Below are 23,127 nucleotides of genomic sequence, written 5' to 3' on the forward strand. Positions count from 1 at the left end.
TATACACAGACTTAATGTTAAGCGTGTGCATATTTTTTTTTAGGAGCAAGGATTTAATGTGGTCCTTACCTCATTATCAAGTGGCTCTGAGTTATCCTATTATATCTCAAGGCACAAATATCCAAGAATACAGTAAAAGAGAAACAGGCTTTCACCTAAGTTGCATCCAACAAAGCTCCATAAATGCTTGCTCAGATAGCTACCAAGTAGAAGTAACTTTTGATTAACCCCAGAAACATTGACACCCTGGCAATAACGTGAATGAACCTCTAACTCTTCAAAGATATATACAACACAGAATTCCTAGGTACACCAGAGCAGTGGCTAACCATGTTATGAAGGCATACAGAATGATGCCAGTACAAATCCACAGTAAGCCACACAATCACTTGTTTGGAATGTCTATTGTGAATGTGGGTTCTTACCCTCGTATGCATATAGTTTGAATGCTTAAGGACTGTTTCCCAGAAAATGTATTTTATGAATCAAACTATACATTTTCCCCAAATCCAACATTTTTGAAGCCCTATGACTCAAAAATCACCCATGGTGGTAGTCTATTGTGACTAATTACAGTCCGAAAACGGCTGTATCCTGCCAGGTACATATACTTCATTTTAAAGATTAGGTGAACAAGGTGAATGAAATCAGATGCTTTTTCTGCAATCTATACAATCTGCTGCTATTCCCCCCCCCCCAAATTAAAATCAGTTGTTTACATCTCTTTCCTGCACCGATACCAATGGAAAAGAGCTTTAATCCATGCCAGGTGGAGCGATATGCCATTCTTCAGTGAAGCTAGTAATTAGTCCCCTGAAATTTTCACTCATTATTTTGAGCCTTCTTCAGCTAGTTTTCTATAACAGATACCTTTATTATGTATTCACTCACTATATGTACTTTAAAATGTGCAATGGATGTTAAAGCTATTAGAAATTTATTCAAACCACAACAGTCAAAAGAAAAACCAACAAAATCCAGAGCACATATTGGCAACTATAACAGTGTAATGTGAAATCCGTGTATTAAAATTGCACAGAATCCAGAAAGAAGATTTCTGTTCATCACTGGGAACTGAAAAGTAATAACCCCACCAATCTTCATCTATATAACAACAAATGGGGAATAGGATACCTAACATATTGTACTGCTGCTGACAGTAAAAGAGCTACAAATACAAGCAAATGAGGTCATGGAGGACATATGCAAAAATCCCCAATATTTTGTGTATATGAAAAGGCAACTGTGGCCCAAAAAGAAGAGGCAGAAAAAAAATGTAAAGAAAGTTGTCTATGAAAAACAAAGGGAGAATTTGTTTACAAAAATGTATGAGACAAAGCTATGTCAACAGTATCGTATCACAATTCAGCATTGATCAGGAACACTGCTGAAAAAAGAAAGGAGAGACACGGTGCCAAGCTTACCTCAAGTAGGAAATCGGTAGCTGCCAACTAAGGCTAAACCATATACACATCAGATGAAAATAACTCTCAATCAATACATTTCAAGATTAAAAAAAAAATGGAGACCGTGAAGCTGTGCACTAATTAAAATCAATTATACAAACCATACTCACTGCTGACATTGCTTATGGTCCTTTTGGAATCTATAGCAAATGAGTATTAATACATAAAAGGAGAGGACTGAAACAAGGGCACGGACATTCAGGAACTCAGAGTCCCCTCTGCCCTGTGTAAACAAGTGATTATGAAGTGAAAGAACATGAAAGCAATGTAGATAAAACAAACAGTGAAAACTCAAAGTACAGTATAGTATAGAGCGGTCCTGGAAGAGAGACAATTCTCACTTGAAGAGAAGGTATTCCGTTCATAGAACGCAAGTGGTTTGGGTTTTTTGGGGTTTTTTTGTGCAGTTATCCATCTTACTCAAGTACACACGTCTATGATTTGTGATGAGATTCACACAGTGGTAGATTAAAATGCCTTCAGATAAAAATTATTAGAGCTATCTCACCGTGTGTAAGAGTTAAGAGGACCCTGTGGAGTTCTGAGGTATTATTCACATGACTTCTGTAGAACTCTCTCAGATGTTTGCTGAACTTCTTACATATTTTGTAAGGTGAATTACTGTGTGGTGCCTTTCAGACCAACCACCAGACTGGAATACTGCAAGGCTACACCTGAAGGCCACTAAGAAACTTCAGCTGGTGAAGGAGGCTGACCACCTAATTAGCAGTACCTCCAGCAGGCATCACATTGCACCTGCACATTGTTCCAGAGTGTTCTAAGGGGCTCCATACTAAATAGGCTAGGAATCACCCATCAAGAATCTTTTCAAGAGTTGCTTCCATGACAATGGCTATGAGTAGCACTTCAAAGCACTCTGCCTGGTTGATGTTAAAATAATCAATTCTGGAACCTTTAAGTCTGAAGATCCATACCCTCCAGCCTAAAAGTGAGTCTTAAGAATGATCCCAACCCCAGGTTCTCCATGTAGCAAAACAAGGTGCTATTCATGAGATGATCTGTAATAATCACAATTTACCTTTAGATTTACAGTAGCTAACTTTCAGATGGTACAAAAACAGTGCTTTTTGCTTTGCCATGGGAAATCCATTTTTGGGGCCTGCATTTCCACTTCTCAGGGTAGTAGAGACAAGAGAGTCTCGCTAAGGTGACTGATCCCCCAAAACGGGAAAGAGGAGCAAAATAACTGCCCTTTGTACACCTCAGCCCTCAGTCAAATTCTGAAGTGGCATTAGCTATGTCCCTGGATAACACTGCAAACAAAGTGCCATGAAGTGGCAGCCTGAGGGAATTGTGAGGAGTGACAGTTCAGAATGGCCAGCTTTGCAACCTATGAAGATAGGTATCCTTCTAGGCACTAGCCTCAATTGCCAACTTAGAGGAAGGGCGTTAAAATAGCAGAAGAGGGAAAGCTGGAGTTAACATATGAAACTGTATGTGCATTAAGGATGGGAGTCTTGAAGGCAGAGTGCATCGTTACCTCCACTTCCAGCATCTTTGGTAAGCCATTAAAATAATTATTAACATTACCATGGTGTCTAGAGCCTACATCTGAGATTGGAGCCCCATTGTGTTCAGAGTCATATGAACACCTAGCAAGAGAGAATCCCTTTTCCAATACATAGACAAAACAGACAGAGGCTGAGAGAAAAGTATTACTATCCCCATTTTACAGATGGGGAACTGAGGCATAGAAAGGTTAGGTGACTTGCTTGAGATCATACAGCAATTCACTAGCAGAGCTGGGGATGGAGTCCAGGTTTGCTGATTACTTTAATCACCAGACCATGCCTGTTTTTCTTCATAACCTTTCTGATGTGATGTTTATCTAGATTAAAACTCAGGAGTTCTTGTTCCCAGTCCTGTGCGGAAACCATACTTCTCTCTGGATATGCAAATAGCACTAAGATTTTGTCACTAGCTCTGGTAAAAGCTAAGCCTGAAATGAAGGTTGAATAGTTAAGAAACAAGAGGTTGCAATGTATTGACTCCACTTACTGTTCTCAGACAACTCTACTATATAGTAGAGAACAGGGCTGTTTCCATCAAAGGGACGCACCCAGGAAAGCATCACACTGTGGCTGTATGAAGAATTCAGGATGGCCAGAAGATTCTGAGGGGAATGAGGCAGCTCACTATTTTAAAAGAAAAGAAAAAATGAAGGGATAAATCCCACAGAAAATCAATCTACACTTCATTTGTCCTGATGCTTGTAGAAGGTTAGACATTCATATAACATCAGACTTGTTCATAAGAACAGCCATACTGGCTCAGACCAAAGGTCCATCTAGCCCAGTATGCTGTCTTCTGACAGTGCCCAATTGCCAGGTGCCCCAGAGGGAATGAACAGAACAGGTAATCACCAAGTGATCCATTCCCTGTCTCCCATTCCCAGCTTCTGGCAAAAAGAGGTTAGGGACACCATCCCTGCCCACCCTGACTAATAGCCATTGATGGACCTATCCTCCATGAATTTATCTAGTTCTTTTTTGAACTCTATTATAGTCTTGGCCTTCACAACATCCTCTAGCAAAGAGTTCCACAGGTTGACTGTGCGTTGTGTGAAAAAACACCTGCTGCCTATTAATTTAATTTGGCGACCCCTAGATCTTGTTTTATGAGGAGGAGTAAATAACACTTCCGTATTTACTTTCTGCACACTGGTCATGATTTTATAGACCTCTATCATATCCCCCCTACGTCGTCTCTATTCCAAGCTGAAAAGTCCCAGTCTTATTAATCTTTCTTCTTATGGAAGCTGTTCCATACACCTAATCATTTTTGTTGCCCTTTTCTGAACCTTTTCCAAGTCCAATATATCTTTTTTGAGATGGGGTGACCACATCTGCACACTGTATTCAAGATGTGGGCGTATCATGAATTTATATAGAGGCAATATGATATTTTCTGTCTTATTATCTATCCCTTTCTTAATGATTCCCAACAATCTGTTCGCTTTTTTGACTGCTGCTGCACATTGAGTGGATGTTTTCAGAGAACTATCTACAATGACTCCAAGATCTCTTTCTCGAGTTTTAACAGCTAATTTAGACCCCATCATTTTATACATATAGTTGGGATTATGTTTTTCAATGTGTGTTACTTTGCATTTATCAACATTGAATTTCATCTGCCACTTTGTTGCCCAGTCACCCAGTTTTGAGAGATCCTTTTGCAGCTCTTCGCAGTTTGCCTGGGACTTAACTATCTTGAGTAGTTTTGTATCATCTGCAAATTTTGCCACCTCACTGTTTACCCTTTTTTTCCAGATCATTTATGAATATGTTGAATAGGACTGGTCCTAGTACAGACCCCTGGAGGACACCACTATTTACCCCTCTCCATTCTGAAAACTGCCCATTTATTCCTACCCTTTGTTTCCTATCATTTAACCAGTTAGCAATCCATGAGAGAACCTTCCCTCTTATCCCATGACAGCTTACATTGCTTAAGAGCCTTTGGTGAGGGACCTTGTCAAAGAATTTCTGAAAATCTAAATACACTATATCCATTGGAGTCCCCTAGTCCACATGCTTGTTGACCCCCTCAAAGAATTCTAGTAGATTGGAGAGGCATGAGTTCCCTTAAAAAAAAAAGTTTACTTTTCCTCAACAAATTATGTTCATCTATGTGTCTGACAATTTCAATCTTTACTATAATGTCAACCAGTTTGCCAGGTACTGAAGTCAGGCTTACTGGCCTGTAATTGCTGGGATCACCTCTGGAGCCCTTTTTAAAAATTGGCATCACATCAGCTATCCTCCAGTCATTTGGCACAGAAGCTGATTTAAATGATAGGTTACAGACTACAGTTAATAGTTCTGCAATTTCACATTTGAGTTCCTTCAGAACTCTGGGTGAATACCATCTGGTCCTGGTGACTTATTACTGCAATTGGTTCTAAAACCTCCTCTAATGACAGCTTAATCTGGGACAGTTCCTGAGATTTGTCACCTAAAAAGAATGGCTCAGATTTGGAAATCTCACTCACATCCTCAGCTGTGAAGATAGGGTGACCAGACAGCAAGTGTGAAAAATCGGGAGAGCGTTGGTGGGTAATAGGAGCCTATATAAGAAAAAGACCCAAAAATCAGGGCTGTCCCTATAAAATTGGGACATCTGGTCACCCTACGTGAAGACTGATGCAAAAAATTCATTTAGTTTCTCCCCAATGGTCTTATCGTCCTTGAGTGCTCCTTTAGCATCTCGATTGTCCAATGGTTGTTCAGCAGGCTTCCTGCTTCTGATGTACTTAATTTTTTTTATTACTTTTTGAGTTTCTGGCTATCTGTTCCTCAAATCCTTTTTTGGCCTTCCTAATTATATTTTACACTTCATTTGCCAGAGTTTATGTGCCCTTCTATTTTCCTCACTAGGATTTAACTTCCACTTTTTAGAGGATGCCTTTTTGCCTCTCATTGCTTCTTTTACTTTGTTGTTTAACCACGGTGGAACTTTTTTGATTCTCTTACTGTGTTTTTTTTATTTTGGGGTATACATTTAAGTTGAGCCTCTATTATGGTGTCTTTAAAAAGTTTCCATGCGGCTTGCCGGGATTTCACTTTTGGCACTGTACCTTTTAATTTCTGTTTAACTAACCTCCTCATTTTTGTGTAGTTCCCCTTTCTGAAATGAAATGCTACAATGTTGGGCTGCTGTGGTGTTTCCCCTACCACAGGGATGTTAAATGTAGTTATCGTATGGTCACTGTTACCAAGTGGTCCAGCTATATTCACCTCTTGGACCAGATCCCAGGACTAGATCAAGAGTTGCCTCTCCTCTTGTGGGTTCCAGAACTAGCTTCTCCAAGAAACAGTCATTTAAGGTGTCAAGAAACTTTCTCTGCATCCTGTCCTGAGGTGACATGTACCCAGTCAATACTTAATTTTAAGTGCCAACAGTCTGGTTCCATGTTGGTTTAGGTGGAGCCCATCCTTCCCGTATGGGTTCTCCCTTTCCCAAAAGTTTCCCCAGCTCCTAATGAATCTAAACCCCACCTCCCTACACCATCATCTCATCCACTCATTGAGACTGTGCAGTTCGATAGTTGTATATGTACCAGTAGCCACTGGAAAAATAAAATAGATCTCTGAATTATCCAGTTTTGTCCTGTTTCTAAAATGTAATTTATGCCGAGATTCCTATGGTTGACAGTGCAACAGCTAATGGAACTGTGACTTGCTTTGGAAAAAGCCAAATTCAAACTTTTTTTTTTAAATTGAGACAACCTGGTTAATACTTCTTTCTTTTTTAAAAAACCCAAGGATATCCTAGCAATGCATAGAAGTAAAACATATACAAAGTAAAACACACGAGAGACATTATTTAACATGGAATTTTTCATACTCATTGACACTATCCAAACAGAGTTAGTAATCAAAATTAGCATATGTATTTTTAGGCTACAAAAAACAGCTTGATTACGGGTGGATGAAGGCTTTTAACTGTCATTGGTAGAATCTTTCCCTCATATAAAATTGATTTTGGAAGCATCTAAGCAGAAAATATAGAGAAAATGCCTGCAGAAACTCCATGGAAATGCTAAATGAACATTAAAAAAACCCCACAACCTCAATTAAAAAGTGCAATTCCTAAAAATACACGTGACATGAAAAATACTTCATTTGGATTCATTGGCTGAAAGTGATGGAGGCTGTACAATGAGGTGCAGAAACCAAATTCTGCTGCATTCATTGAAGGCTGATCTACAACGCATACAAAACAGGGATAGTCATTATATTTTATAAACCTGAGTTCTATTTCTTGCCATCTCAGTCCCTGAGGGCCAAGCTCTCCCAGTCAAGGAAAGCAGAAGAAGAGGGAGTGCTGGTTGTCACCCATTTGATCTACCTCTCCTCCAACTGTCAGAGCTGACTGTAAATTCTTCCTCAACATCCATTATTGCTGACCTATGCCAGTCAGAGCAAAAAGCCATAATTGTACTTGACATTCTTGAATTAGCAAATGCACTCATTTATTTTCTTAATTCATTAAACTGCTGGATATTTACTGCTCTCTAAAAAGCACAACAAACTCCTTCGCCTGCACATATAAACCTACAAACTATTCCAATGCAGACCGTATCTTTAAATCAGAGCAGTGCAAACCATGCTCTGAATTTCAGATTTCTTGTGGGAGGAAGAAGGTGGGTTATTTATTTTTGAATTAAACATTAAACCACATTAAGGGTCCTGTGGTGTATTCCATCCTAATCCCAGATCAACCTGTGCACCTTGGTTCGGAAAACACATTTGCGATTAAGCTGGCAAAGGAACCTGCTGAAGGGAGGAGAGTGAAATGGCTGGTTGCGTAGCTGCTCACCAATGTCACAGCCCTCCTTCATCTATCACAAGACCCTGTGGGGAATGGGGCCAAGATGTGCTGCAGCCACAGACTCTTCCAGAAGAAGACACTAGCACAGGGCATTGCATAGGAGCAATGGCTATGGGTGGGGGGGAGTGGTAAGGGGGGCGGGGTTGCAACAATCTCCACCCAAATAAGTGTTTTATTAAGCACTTCATAAACAATTATTTGAATGTATTAAGGATGTTGTCAGTATTTATACTGATTGGTTAATCCTGTTTTCTTGTAAATGTAGAGAGTTGCATTTAAGTTCATCTGGGGATATAAGAAGCTATTCGATTGGGGAAGAGTTTGCAGGATAGCATTTTTCTTTGGGGGGGGGTAAGTAGTGAACGATTTTACAGAGGAAAATGGACATATCCTTTTTCACTCTCAGTTCTGTGGTGAAACTTGTCCAGGGACCTAAAATGGCTTTCTGACAGATAAAACGGAGAGTGTCAAGCTTGTCTAGAAACCCAGGAGATTTGTCTGGGGTAGTGATATGTGAGTTAACGTTCTTTTTAAGCATAAACTGAATTTAACCATGTTTGTTCTTAGGATTTGGTTTGAGTTGATTATTCTGTCAGATTCACACCAAATGATAATGCTAATATGCAGGACAATCAGTTAGCAGCGTGAAGGAAATGGGAGGTACGCTCTGTTCACAGAGAGCCCTAACACCATGAACTGTAACTTTCATGCAATACACCTAGCACCACTAATGTAATTTCCTTTAATCTTAAGGGTCTACCTTGTCTAGCAACAGATGGTGTGCACAGAGTTAAGCCCCCTGAGGCAGATACAGAGTGTGTGTAAGAAACACACCTGACGAGAAATGAACATTTAAAATTAAAAAGAAATTGGAGTGGGGAAGTGTATTGCTCTCTCTGAAATGCCCCAAAGTGGAGATTAACAAATATTAATTCCCCACTTTATAAAACACTTACACTTTGTGCATAAGAGATGGTGGCAAAGGAAGAGAAAAGCGTGCAAGGAAATGATAAATGAATCCCCATCAACGTCATGAATATTCATTCCCCCAAAGAGAATGCTGCTTTTTTTCTTCTCTAAGAAATTGTTTTCCCTTGTTGCTTAAACATACTGAAAGTCACGTGCTTGCATGATAATTTAAACTGTGTTTTAGATTGAGAGGAACTTCCACCTAGGACTGTTCTGCCTCGAACAAACCAAGGAAGTGAACGAGACTTGGGACAATGATGTATGGGGCATGGAACATTCCTAGGACAGCTGTCATTAGTCTAATTCAAGAAATGATTTTTTTTTCTCACTCTCCCAAGTTACAAATAGGAAAATATGAAGTTCTCACATAAGAAATATCATGAGCTCAGACCATGCACCTCTCACGCCAAGGACTCAGGTGTGGTCATTTTTCTCCATAACTTCCACAAGAAGACTTGCTATGGTGATATAGTTTTGCATCTGCCTCATACCGTCATGTCTGAGGTTGAGACAGCCACTGAGGTCATGTGATGGGACTCTGACAAAGCAATTAGAATAGGGGTTATGCAAACAAGAATGAATGTGCAGTCATGGTGATAGGGCTAGAGAATAATGTCAGAGAGTTGCAGATGATACATGTTAGAAACAAATACTGTAATATTGAGTCAGCTCATAACTGCCAGAGGTTAAATTCTGGAGCAGGTAGCTCAGCTGATGGCCCAACAACTTCCTAGGAAGTCAAGGTAGGAAATCTAACAAATCACACTGCCTTGATGGCATCGTCATAAATGTTTCTAACATATTAAATGAAGAGCCTGTCTTCTGTTCAGAGCTTTCCCATTTGTTTCACCAAACTCCTAACACAGGAATGATTACTGTAGTGCATACAGAGAACAGACGCTCCGGTGAGTGTGCCTTCTTGAAAGCCTATATCATGGCTGTATTGAGAAATTACAAGTTTGGCCAGAGTCAAATCAGACAGATTTATTTCTGATTTCATTCCTGGAGCCAACACTGGATTTACCTCCATGGAGGTCAAATCCACAGATGCCTGAGGGAGAGTTTTTGTATCTTACTCTGTCTTCTTGGTCTAAAAAAGCACATACTTTTAAAAATTAACCATCATTATTGCTAGTTTACATTTGATGGTGAATAGTTAAAAATAGTTTTGTATTTGTTTTTTTTCCAATTTGGATTTGTCAGTAATTTTTATATCCTGGGTAACAGCCCAATAGAGAGCTCGAAAACAACTAAAACCTTCTCCTTAGAGAGGAGGAGGCTTTCTGCCTGACTTCCTTCCTGTTCCCATGAAACTGTGAAATACACAGTGTGGTGGAGCAGAGAAATCCCACACCAGCAGAGAAGGATAAAGGGAGCCTAAAGGCCCAGCTAGTCCCACCCTGCTACAGCTGCTATACATGCAGACAATGCCATCCCTGAAGGGGGAAGAAAAGGAAAGAGCCTGGCTCAATTCAGGGCTGACTGGCAAAGAAGCAGGATGCAGCTCTGCAGGCTTTACTACAAGCCTGGCAGGGGCAGGGGCCACTGCTGGATTGAGGCTTATAGGCTCCAGTGTGGTGGATATCCGTAGTATGGTGGCCACCTGCTGTACAAGCTGCTGCTGTAGTTGCCACGGATGCTGGTTGGCCATTTGTTGAAAGAGTTGCTGTTGTTGTGCCTTCTGCTTGGCTATTCATTTTAGCAAATGATCCAAATCCACTGTAGCAAGGTAGGGACACGTTTGTTTGAAGTGTGGGTCTTTGGGGGCTTTTTGTGTGTTTGGTTTTTAGGCTTGATCAACTCCCTTACGCAGGGTCTAGGTCAATGCACACCTTCTCCACCAATTCTCTAATGGCTTCCCTGGATTAACGCTTCCTGGTTGACTCTTCTGGCTTCCTGCCACAGCTGCAGGTAGCTCAGTGCCGGGGAGGAAGTCTCTATTCCCTATGTTCGCTGGGTATTTCTATGACCTTCAGCCCTCTGTGATCTTTGTGGCCCCACAATGTCCTTCGAGTAAATAGAGTCCAATCACTATTGGGCATTCCCCAGTTTCCTCAACAGTCTTTTTCAGTCAGGGATGCAGCACTTCTCTCTCATTGGTTGTCGTGGCTGCAGAGACACGGAATTGCATCCCGTGTCTTCGTCAGTCAGCCCTGAGCTGAGTGTTTTCTCTGTCTCTTCCCACTCCAGGCCTGGCATTGGCTGCAGGAATAGCAACTGTAGCAGGGTGGGGCTAGCTGGGCCTATTGGCTCCCTTTAACCCATTCTCTGTTGGTGTGGGGTTTTCTGCTCCATCCCACAGAGAATGAAGATAGAAAAGGCAAGGGACTGCCAAGATATTAGACGACTGTGGGATATGGAATCCATAGCAAATGGCTTTTTAATTAGGTGTCATTTTGATTTTTGTTACTGCACATTGCTAAGATCTACCATTATTTATCTGGTACCAAAATTCCCCGACAAGTGACTGACAATGAAAATACTTAGGAGTACTTTGAAGTCCATAGGATGATATCTGCTGTAAGTGGTTAGAGCTCCAGTTCCTTGATTTCCAGTTTTGGGGAAGAACAATGGAAGTGGAAAACTCTGGAAAAAGGACTAAAGCTAGCAAGATGAATGGCTGCCAAATATAAATTGTCTATTTTGTATTATGAGTATTTTTTCCCCCCCTCCTAAATTTTAAACAAGTAATTTCCTTTGTAGTGGGGGGCGGGGGGGGGGGGAGAATAAAAAGCTTTTGGTCTTTGGGGAGATTTTATTTTCCCAACAGTGTAGGGTATTACCATGATTCCCAGTCACATTCATTCATTCATTCATTCAACAAAAAATATTCCTCAAATGAATAGTGGGGGAGGAGGGTATGGTGCAGCAGGTAATGTCAGGTATAGATATTGTTACATATTTTAAATGTATCAAGAACCCTTAGCATACTTTTGAGTTGGAATCAGCAAACCTTATTGTCTGGAGAGATCCAGCCTGATCTTCCTTGAGTTTATTGAGCTATGGGAAAATGGAAAGTTTCCTCTGTGTATATCTTCTTATTGGGCAGGACTATAAAGATAAGATGAATGAAGCTGGCATGCTCTATTACTCGCAATTACTTTCAGGATCAAACATTATGAGTTTTGGATGCAACAGAAACAGAAGTTCAATCTGCACATGTTTCTCTATTTGCAATTGAGAAAATTTTGCAAGCATAAAATAAATCAAAAATTAAAACCTCATATTGTAAGCGATATGCATCAGGGAAGACACTCTGTACTGTTTGCACCTGTCAAGGTTCCTTTCCCACTCTGAACGCTAGGGTACAGATGTGGGGACCTGCATGAAAAACCTCCTAAACTTATCTTTACCAGCTTAGGTCAAAACTTCCCCAAGGTACAAAATATTCCACCCGTTGTCCTTGGACTGGCCGCTACCACCACCAAACAAATACTGGTTACTGGGGAAGAGCTATTTGGAAACATCTTTCCCCCCAAAATACTTCCCAAATACACCCCACTTCCTGGACAAGGTTTGGTAAAAAGCCTCACCAATTTGCCTAGGTGACTACAGACCCAGACCCTTGGATCTTAAGAACAATGAACAATCCTCCCAACACTTGCACCCCCCCTTTCCTGGGAAATGTTGGATAAAAAGCCTCACCAATTTGCATAGGTGACCACAGACCCAAACCCTTGGATCTGAGAACAATGAAAAAGCATTCAGTTTTCTTACAAGAAGACTTTTAATAAAAAATAGAAGTAAATAGAAGTAAAGAAATCACCTCTGTAAAATCAGGATGGTAGATACCTTACAGGGTAATTAGATTTAAAACATAGAGAATCCCTCTAGGCAAAAACTTAAGTTACAAAAAAGATACACAGACAGAAATAGTTATTCTATTCAGCACAATTCTTTTCTCAGCCATTTAAAGAAATCATAATCTAACACGTACCTAGCTAGATTACTTACTAAAAGTTCTAAGACTCCATTCCTGGTCTATCCCCGGCAGAAACAGCATATAGACAGACACACAGACCCTTTGTTTCTCTCCCTCCTCCCAGCTTTTGAAAGTATCCTGTCTCCTCATTGGTCATTTTGGTCAGGTGCCAGCGAGGTTACCTTTAGCTTCTTAACCCTTTACAGGCGAGAGGATTTTTTTTCTCTGGCCAGGAGGGATTTCAAAGGGGTTTACCCTTCCCTTTACATTCATGACAGCACCCATTAATGGTGTCTATTATTTGTGTCATAGTAGGGGACCCATTATGTTAGGCATCACATATACACACATAGCTCCTGTTTAAAAGAGCTTATATTCTAAATAGACAAGACAGACAAAGGGTTGAAGAAGGAAGCTTTGTTGTTCCTTGTGACGATTCAGGGAATCTGCCTATGTGCAGCTTATGAATTCTGGTTGATACTGGGGATTTTCTGTATATCTGTACCAGACTGCAAAATCCACTTTGAATGTAGAACTTGGTTGTCTTGTCTGCTATCTTTTGTCTCCATATTGAGCTAAAATGCAAAAGTTGCAAAAGGAGAAATTCATGCACCTGGCACAAGGCTAATAACAGAAGGACATTTAACTTTGACAATCATCCATTCAAATGGCACACCGTTGGACAAATTGTTGGCTGCTACCCTAACCCATGGCACACCAGTTTTCTGGTCTGAATTCCAGGAGAGAGGTTACTAAGCAACAGATCACCTGATGATGTGATAAGGCTGAGCAGAGGGTCATCTGACAAAGGGGATGGGAGGTTATAAAAGGCAGGATCTCTCACTAGCCATTTTGGAAGTGAGGAGAAGGAAACAGTCTGACAGGAGAGAGACACACTTCATGATTAGGAGGAGAAGTAGTGCAGACAGTGGGGTGGATCTTAGATGATTTTGCTCTATGCTCAGAGAATGCTAAATACTAGTGAGAGATCTGAAGCAGGGAAGCATGTGTTTATTGTTTTGTCTAGAACTATATATTTCTTCTGCTAGCTAAAGCAAAGAGTAATTGTGTTTAGAAACCTTTGCAAAGTCTGTACGGGTTATGTGCTGAACCCATCATGTGTCCTTGAAGAGGTGAACTGTAACTCCAGAGTGCCCACAGGGTGGAATTTTGGGAGAGGGTGTGCTTATACTATTAGGGAATATGGGAGATTAGACTTGGTCCTGGTACATATAGCAGCTGGGCCTCATGGTCCCATTTCCATAAGGGGAATGGACAGAGCTTCTGTGCCTAGGAAATGTGCCAAGGACATCAAGGAAAGAAATAAGGCTGCAGCCTACTCAGATCAAGGGAAGGCTAAAGCACAGGGAGTCTATTGAGCTGGAGGCCAAACACAACAGCCTGGAGTGTTCAGCATAGGGAGGTCTACTAGGGTTATGTAACATTCCCATTTTACAGATGGGAAAACTGAGTCAAAGAAATATTAAATGGCCTACGGTCACACAAAGTCTGTGGCAAATACGGGCTTTGAACTGATTGACTTTCAGTGCATTTGTGTCCTTTACACCTTAGTGTAGGGCCCCATGGGGTCTAGAACCTAGGCTTGTAGAGCTACCAGACAGCTGGCAACTCCAGGCTACCATCCACAACAGCTGTAGTCACCTTATGCTCCACTTTCCTTGACCCACAGTTGACACAGACGATGGGAAGTTCCACCTTAATGACTTGACCTACAGCAGCGCCCGGCTCCTGATTCTCTCCCTGCACTATATAGAAAGTTCCAGGAAGTGTCCAGGCAACAGCACAGATCTTCTGTAACCATGATGACCGTTCCTGCTCCTTGGTCTTGAATTCCTGGCTTGGCCTCGGCTTGATTTGGACTTCACCTCCTGTCTTGGATCCTGAAACCTGACTCTGACTCTTGATATCTACCCCAGTCTATCCCCGACTATGAACTCCTCAGCTACTCCTGAGGCTCAGGTTTGCCCCTGTTCTGTCCCTTGGCCCTGGTAGCCTGTGTTGGGATCCTGACACTTAGAAAATATCCCTCTAATTGCATAGAGGTAGAGGAAAGATACACAGGTATCCAGGGTGGAGGAAGGAGGCAACTCTAACAGATTGCCAAGTTAACTAAGATATAATACTCAAGGCTATCACTGATTGAGAGCCTCTTTTTGAGCATTTGGCCAAAGCCTTTGATGTGAATGCTCACAGATAAGAATGTACATCCAGTGTTTGTTAATATTCTCCACATGAGTTATTTGTGAGAATAGGGAATTGCCTAGATCTATCATGCATACAGCAGCTGTTTTTTAATTTAAAATTTTACTTCAAGAATTTCCTTCCAAGTATTTTCTTCTCAATTTCACTTCTATTGTATTATATATGTCTCTGTTTTTTGTGGATTTGTGCTACTGAGCCAAATAATAATGCAAGTTGTCAAAAAACACAGTATTCCTTTGTGTTCTTGCAGTACTTTATCTCACTGAGATAAAAATATTACAATTCAAAAGTATAACTGAATGACTTGCCAGTTACTGGAGTTCTCTAAACAGACTGGGTCTGATCCATTCCCTAGATTCTTGTGGTAGAAGCCTGGGTATAGACTATCAGTAGCAGAATATCCCCAAGGAGTGAGGACAGAGTGACAACGGACTCCACTCTGCATGGGGACCCAAAACTAGCCAGCAGAGTAGAAAGTGGGCAGGATTGCAGAGAGGGACAGGCCCAGGACACTTGAGAGATATGCCCCTTTCAGGTAACTTCCACTGGCCGGAGTTCTATGGGGTGTAACACTGTTCCTTATTGATAAAACCCCCAGAGGCGAGCAGTGACATCACCACCACCTACCATCCTCTGGGGGTGAATGCATCTGTTAGTGCAGCTGCTCCAGAACACAACATAAAAGGCTGCCTTTTGCTGAACAGACTTGAGAACTATTCAGATTACTTAAGACACAGGAGTGTGACACACGTCAACACAGATTTGTAGCTCGGCTTCAAAGCCTTGGTTATAAAGATGTGGCAGCTTTCCTCCTTCTCGCCTGTCCACCTTTCAAAAAACTACCACACACATTGCCAAAGCCCACAAAGGCTCCAAAGAAGTCTGGATAAATGGAAAGTGAAGATGGTTGAGAGGAGATAATATATTTGGAATGGTCCTCAAAAATTCCCACTGTTGGAGACTACCCAGCAGTAGATATGCACTCCAGGAGGAGAGTGGAAGAATGCTTATTTAGCAAGAGAAAGTATGACAGCTCTCTCAAAATGGGCATCTGATCTAGCCTTGGTGCTGTGAGTAATGCTGTATAAAACTGAGCACCGTGTAGCAAATCTCAGATGGGAACACATTACACTGCCAGGCGGTAAGAGGAACCATAAGAATCTTCTCTAAGAGACGATCAGGAGTGACCAGCAGAAACAGATGCTATTTTAGTTACACTAAAGTGCAGTTTAACTCAGAAAAATGACTATATAAAAACATTACCTTCATACCCAACAGATATGCTCCATACATACATCAGTGTCATAGCTTATGACTTGAGTGATACCAATAAAATTCTATTGCATTTTACTCCCTGTTAGACAGAATCAACACAGCTAAGGGTGAATGAAGGACATTCTATTCTGGCTCACACATCATCATCAGAATTGTTAATTAAATACCAATGTCAGGGCCAAATTCTGCCCTTAATGAAGTGTGACAGGGTCGGGCCAGATGGCTATAGGAGAGTAATAGAAGACAGATATATTAGCCCCAGGCTAAGTAGGTCCCTTTTCCCTGGGTAAGGTAACAGGGCAGGTTCCAGAACAATCAGGAACCTTCTGGAGACAATTAAGACAGGCTGATTAGAACACCTGCAGCCAATCAAGAAGCTGCTAGAATCACTTAAGGCAGGCTAATCAGGGCACCTGGGTTTTAAAAAGGAGCTCACTTCAGTTTGTGGTGTGCGTGTGAAGAGCTGGGAGCAAGAGGCACTAGGAGCTGAGAGTGAGAACATGGACTGTTGGAGGACTGAGGTGTACAAGCATTATCAGACACCAGGAGGAAGGTCCTATGGTGAGGATAAAGAAGGTGTTGGGAGGAGGCCATGGGGAAGTAGCCCAGGGAGTTGTAGCTGTCGCACAGCTGTTCCAGGAGGCACTGTAGACACCTGCATTCCACTGAGCCCTGGGCTGGAACCTGGAGTAGAGAGTGGGCCCGGGTTCCCCCCAAATCCTCCCAACTCCTGGTCAGACACAGGAGGAGTCGACCTGGTCTGTGAATTCAGAAATACGGCCAAGCTGAGGGCTGCCGTGAAGCTCCAAATCGAGCAAATCCACCAATAAGCGCAAGACCCACCAAGGTAGAGCAGGAACTTTGTCACAGAAGATAATGAGCTAAATTCTGCTTTCTGTACTACACTGACGACACAAAACTGAGGTTCTCTTAAGGCAGTGTCATTAGCAAGAACTGGCTTAACTTTTTCTTTTAAAAAGTAATAGAAATAAACAGTACAAAATGCTCAAGAGAATTAAAAACCAAATATAATGTGCCATCAAAAGCCAGACAGCCAGAATACTTACATCACTTCTAGTCGAGCCTTTCTCGAATCATTTCCTCCGAAAGAAATAACCTCACAGGTGTAGTCTCCGATGTCACCTGACCAGGTCTGGCTAATAAGGAGGGTACCACCTTTCTCTACTGTAACTCTGGAACTGCTAGATGGGTTTATTACCATGCTGTCCTTCTTCCAAACATACCTGGATGTTACAATGTTTCAAAATGTTAACAAGTACAACTAAGAAAGCTCAGAAAGATTTGTACAACAAGGAGATATCAGCTGTTAAAAATCTACAGTAAAAATGGAGCTAAACTGATAGACCACTACTAATATTTTCAGGACCTTTAAACTTTTCCGACCTCAATCTTAGACCAGTGACCAGAAAGAAAATGTGATATACACAAACAATGTATAAATGATGGAATAGCTATAGGGAATGAGTATATTACCCATGAGTAGCAAAATTATGAGTGAATTTTGTAGGCCATCTTTAACAGGTGCTGGTAAAGCCTTTATGAAGTACTGTACTGCAAGTAACTTAATACACATTCTTAGGTAAAAGCAGTGTGATTGAATCTTCATCTGACTCATTTCATTATCTCTGTGATATCTAACACTATCCCACTCCATAAAAAAATGCCATTTCAGGTATGACAGGTTTCAGAGTAGCAACAGTGTTAGTCTGTATCCGCAAAAAGAAAAGGAGTACTTGTGGCACCTTAGAGACTAACTAAGGAATTTATTTGAGCACAAACTTTCGTGAGCTACAACTCACTTCATCAGATGCATCCTCCGATGAAGTGAGCTGTAGCTCATGAAAGCTTATGCTCAAATAAATTTGTTAGTCTCTAAGGTGCCACAAGTACTCCTTTTCTCATTTCAGGTATGGACACCCAAACATAAGCTTAAAATAGCCTTCCAGTAGGTGTCTGTACAAGTAAAACTCAGTCACAAAAATATTTGCAAAAATTGAATACAAAAGCGGTGCAAGGAAGTTGTGGCCCAAGTTAATTCATTTTTTCAATTTAAGCAAATACTGCAAAAATTTTCCACAAGTATTTACCCAACTCTGATTTTTATACTGTATGTGTTTATGGGCCAGATCCTTGGGTGTGGCCAAAATGCACAAAGTGAAAGTCAGGAGGTGGTATATGTGCAAAGATTGTTTAAAGCTCTCCTTTGCACTCTCCTGATCCAGCTGATATTTGGTACAGACCATTCACCCTATTGTTCTAACCAAAAGGGGCCAAAAATGCAGCCCAGTATCAGTGTAAAATAGAACCACCTTGACTTCCCTATTTCTCTAGCCACACCCCCCATACTTTTTTATGACAGCAGAAGGGAAGGAATGTGGCTTAAGAGCCCCTCTGTTTGGTGTAGGATCACACTTACACTGAACTGATCCTCCCTGAGCTAGTTACACCAGGTATATTGCCAGACTACACCAGAAACACAATACAAAGTGGCTGCCATGCCAGAGGATCTAGCCTTGTGTGTGTAGATTTAGATACATATATACAGCTACAAAACATGTGTATACACAGCCCATAGCCATACAATCAAGTATGGTCTAAAAGTGTTTACATAAATTTATAGGTTCTCTGCACTGTCGTTTTCTAACATTTTGAAAACAATCCTCAGAGCCACAAATAATTTTTTTCGTTCATGTGTGGTGCCTTTAAACTGTGCATATTTCAATGCTGTCATTTTGTTAAAAGCAGTGAGCTTCCTCTAAATCCTGTGTGCAGCTCTACTAGTTTAGAGGCAAGTTCTGCTCTCCATTATACCGGGTTAAATTAAATGAGAATTTAGCCTTTAGTTATTAAAGTGTTTCAGCGAGTGGGGACAACCCCTCTCCTAGAGTTTCAGCACCCCCAATGTAAACACTTCTGAAGTCCTATTTGATCCCTTTGGGCTTTACTCTCATTAAGTAGCAGCTTCTGACAAGTTGGTTTTATTGATAGTGTATTAACCTTGACAGTAAAATCATGGAAGGCTGTATTGAAGTCATGAAGTGGAACATAGCTCATTGTAAATAATACATAAGACTGAAGTAGAAAATGGAATTTATATGATTAATGATGCAGTCTACAACCTTATGATGCAGTAATCAAGGGTTTGATGCTGAAATCTGGGATCCTGAAACTTCTCACCTAATGACACTCAGATAGTTTGTAAAATTAAGTTCAGATAAGCCACACAAACAATAATGGACACCACCAACCTGATTGAAATTCTAGGGTCATGAGTTGCATCACATTGTAGAGTGGCTGTGGTTCCCTTAATAACAGTGCTGTCTTCAGGAGGGCGAACAATAAAAGTGCGATCTGAAAAGAACAGAAGCCACTGTTCAGGTAAAATTGCAGACTTTTATCTTGTCTTTCTCAAAAGGCAATGAATGAGTTATTTGTCACTCAGGGCAAGAAGCTCTCTTTCACTCTGGCAATGTGAGTTTGAGAGCATGAAGCTTTCTGTATGGCATATGGAAAGTTGCTCAGTAGTTAAATCTAACAGGCAGGACACTCTTACGACTACTTTATGTGGATCTCTCTGTCTCCCCCACCCCCAAATCTAATTTAACTATGTAAAGGTGAGGTCCTAAGTATGTGATGAAGAGACTTCAGAGAAGCAGCAGAGGACACCAGCATGAGCAGTTTTTAGTTAATCTGCAGGCAGTGCTTTGAATATGAAAAGTGCTAGAAGAGTACTAAATGTTATTTGTTGTCTTTGCTGCAACCAGTTACTGGCAATCCCAAAGTCATAAAGTACCAAGAACATCTATGGTGCCATATAAGTCAACAATAATATATTGTTGTTCGGGAGCCCAGTCATGCTATTTGGAGTCAAAAGCCATGCAAGGAAAGAAGATACTCTAAAAATTATTCAGAAACAGGAAAATGTAAATGGCACCTTATCCCATCAAGCCTATGCAATGAGGGTAGAAGAGGAGCAGTATCAAGGAGCATGAATGTTCCTCATAAGCAGGGGCGGCTCTACCAATTTTGCCGCCTCAAGCAGTCACTGCTGAATTGCTGCCGCTGCAACAGCGGCGGAGCAGCCGCCAAATTGCCGCCGTGCCCGGAAGAGCGGCAGAGCTGCCGCCGAATTGCTGCCGCGGGATACGGACTGCCGCCCCATTCTGAATACCACCCCAAGCACCTGCTTGGAAAGCTGGTGCCTGGAGCTGGCCCTGCTCATAAGAAAGAGGTGCTTTCCCAAATATTGCAAAACTATCTTCATTTAAACATCTCTGGAGACACAGAACATAATAATTGCTTGTAACTATAGCAACTAGATCAAATGTGAAAGATTTCTATTATGCTCAGCAAAGAGGTGGTGGCAGCTCATATCATCAGTTGAAACAGGTAGACAGACAGAAAAGTGTGGAAGATGGATGGATAAAAGGAATGCAATCCCAAATTCCGGTAGAGATGATAACCCGTAACAAATGAGAAATCACAGGTGTACAAGAGATGACCACCTGAATCAGATCTGTACAAGTAGAGATATCATACTATTATAGACAACCTGGGTGAGGCAATATCTTATACTGGACCAACTTCTGTTGGTGAAGGAGAGAAGCTTTCGAGTTTACACAAAGAAGAAAACCTCTGTGTATGCTCAAAAGCTTGTCTCTCTCACCAACATACCTCATCCACCTTGTCTCTCAAATAGTCTAGGACCAAACACAGCTAAAACAACATTGCAATCATGATGCACTATGTCTAATATTACTAACACTGTTATTACTTGACTTTAGCAAAACTTTTGATACGGACTCCCACAGTATTCTTGCCAGCAAGTTAAAGAAGTATGGACTATACGGTGGATAGAAAGCTAGCTAGATCATTGGGCTCAACGAATAGTGATCAATGGCTAGTTGGCATCTGGTATCAAGCGGAGTGCCCTAAGGGTCGGTCCTGGGGCCGGTTTTGTTCAATATTTTCATTAATGATCTGGAGGATGGCGTGGACTGCACCCTCAGCAAGTTTGCAGATGACACTAAACTATGAGAGTGGTAGATACGCTGGAGGGTAGGGATAGGATACAGAGGAACCTAGACAAATTAGAGGATTGGGCCAAAAGAAATCTGATGAGGTTCAACAAGGATAAGTGCAGAGTCCTGCGCTTAGAACGGAAGAATCCCATGTAGTGCTACAGACTACGGGGACCGAGTGGCTAGGTAGCAGTTCTTCAGAAAAGGACCTAGGGATTAAAGTGGATGAGAAGCTGGATTTGACTCAACAGTGTGCCCCTGTTGCCAAGAAGACTAATGGCATTTTGGGATGTATAAGTAGGGGCATTGCCGGCAGATCGAGGGATGTGATCATTCCCCTCTATTTGGCATTGGTGAGGCTTCCTCTGGAGTACTGTGTTCTGTTTTGGGACACACTCTAAGAAGGATGTGGAAAATGTGGAAAGAGTCCAGCGGAGAGCAACAAAAATTATTAGGGGCTGGAACACATTATGAGGAGAGGCTGAGGGAACTAGGATTATTTAGTCTGCAGAAGAGAAGAATGAGGGGTGATTTGATAACTGCTTTCAGCTACCTGAAAGGGGGTTCCAAAGAGGATGGATCTAGACTGTTCTCAGTGGTAGCAGATGACAGAACAAGAAGTAATGGTCTCAAGTTGCGGTGGGGGAGGTTTAGGTTGGATATTAGGAAAAACTTTTTCATAAGGAAGGTGGTGAAGCACTGGAATGCGTTACCTCGGGAGGTGGTGGAATCTCCATCCTTTGAGGTTTTTAAGGTCAGGCTTGACAAAACCCTGACTGGGATGATTTAGCTGGGGTTTGGTCTTGCTTTGAGCAGGGGGTTGGACTAGGTGACCTCCTAAGGTCCCTTCCAACCCTGATATTCTATGAGTGTATGAACACCATGTACTATGTCAGTATTATCTGTTGTACCTGTGTAAGATTGTTAGCTCTGTAATGGAGTTCTCATTGCTGTACATGTAGTGTGTAGTTATATTCAATCATAAAAGTTCAGCAAGAGAGAAAAAATGAACAGGAACCCTATCTATTACAGGTATTTGCTCCATCGAGAAATGAATTATAATGGAGACCTCCTGCTGTGCGCCATTAAATACATCTGAATACCAAGCAATACACATCCTAATACTTAAACCATATGCATAGTCAGTAATATCAATACGACATCCATATATGACAAGTGTGTCTTACATTACATTTACTGCCAGTATATTCCACAGATATGCTCAAGATCATAAGGTGGAATGTTTACATTCTTTTGGGAATGAATAGATGTAAAACGTGCACCATCCGCCCCAAGGATAATCAGTCCCCAAGCTGCACTTCGAAGAGAGGGAAAGAGAGGAGAGCAATATACTTTTTATAAAAAGGATTTTTATTCTTAACTCAGGATTTTTTTTTCCTGCTGTTAATGGCAACATGTTAACATTATTCCTATTAATTTATACAAGTTTTTCTATAAAATGGAACTGCATAATAGTTTGACAATTTCCTGAGTGCACACCAAAAACTGATTAATCCTTGATTAATGTTAGATTTAAAATAAAGCATTATCCTTACTCCAGACAGTCAGGATAGAGAAAGCATTCAGGGCTCCTTCAGAGTTGACTGCATAGCAGGTATAATTGCCAGCATCCTGGAGGAAGACGGGGGTAATCTGGAGCCCACCAGATTCAAGAAGAATGAACCTGGGAATCTGGACAGAGCCACTGGCTAAGATCTGGTTCCCTGAAACATAGGACGACGAAACAGCATGACTCGTTATTTGCAATGCATGAATTAAGCGATGAAATTCCAAAAGATTAAGTAACAAAACCACACAAGGTGCTTACACAGTCGCGCATACACACCCACACACCCTCTTCTTGCACAGAACAAAC

The 23,127-nt window shown here is 41.3% G+C and overlaps 1 protein-coding gene across 4 annotated transcripts in view; it reads right to left on the reverse strand.

Annotated features, from left to right (window-relative positions):
- Nucleotides 1–23,127, reverse strand: part of SDK1 (sidekick cell adhesion molecule 1) — a 646,825-nt gene that overhangs the window by 173,221 nt on the left and 450,477 nt on the right. For all 4 annotated transcript variants that reach the window (XM_073361955.1, XM_073361954.1, XM_073361952.1 and 1 more), the window contains 4 exons: nt 22,808–22,975; nt 19,479–19,581; nt 17,277–17,453; nt 3,486–3,622 (listed from right to left, as the gene is read on the reverse strand). In XM_073361955.1, the coding sequence (XP_073218056.1) occupies nt 3,486–3,622; nt 17,277–17,453; nt 19,479–19,581; nt 22,808–22,975 (585 nt within the window). The remainder of the gene's footprint in view (nt 1–3,485; nt 3,623–17,276; nt 17,454–19,478; nt 19,582–22,807; nt 22,976–23,127) is intronic.

This window comes from Lepidochelys kempii, chromosome 10 (genome assembly GCF_965140265.1).
Source record: "Lepidochelys kempii isolate rLepKem1 chromosome 10, rLepKem1.hap2, whole genome shotgun sequence".
Taxonomy (NCBI): domain Eukaryota; kingdom Metazoa; phylum Chordata; order Testudines; family Cheloniidae; genus Lepidochelys; species Lepidochelys kempii.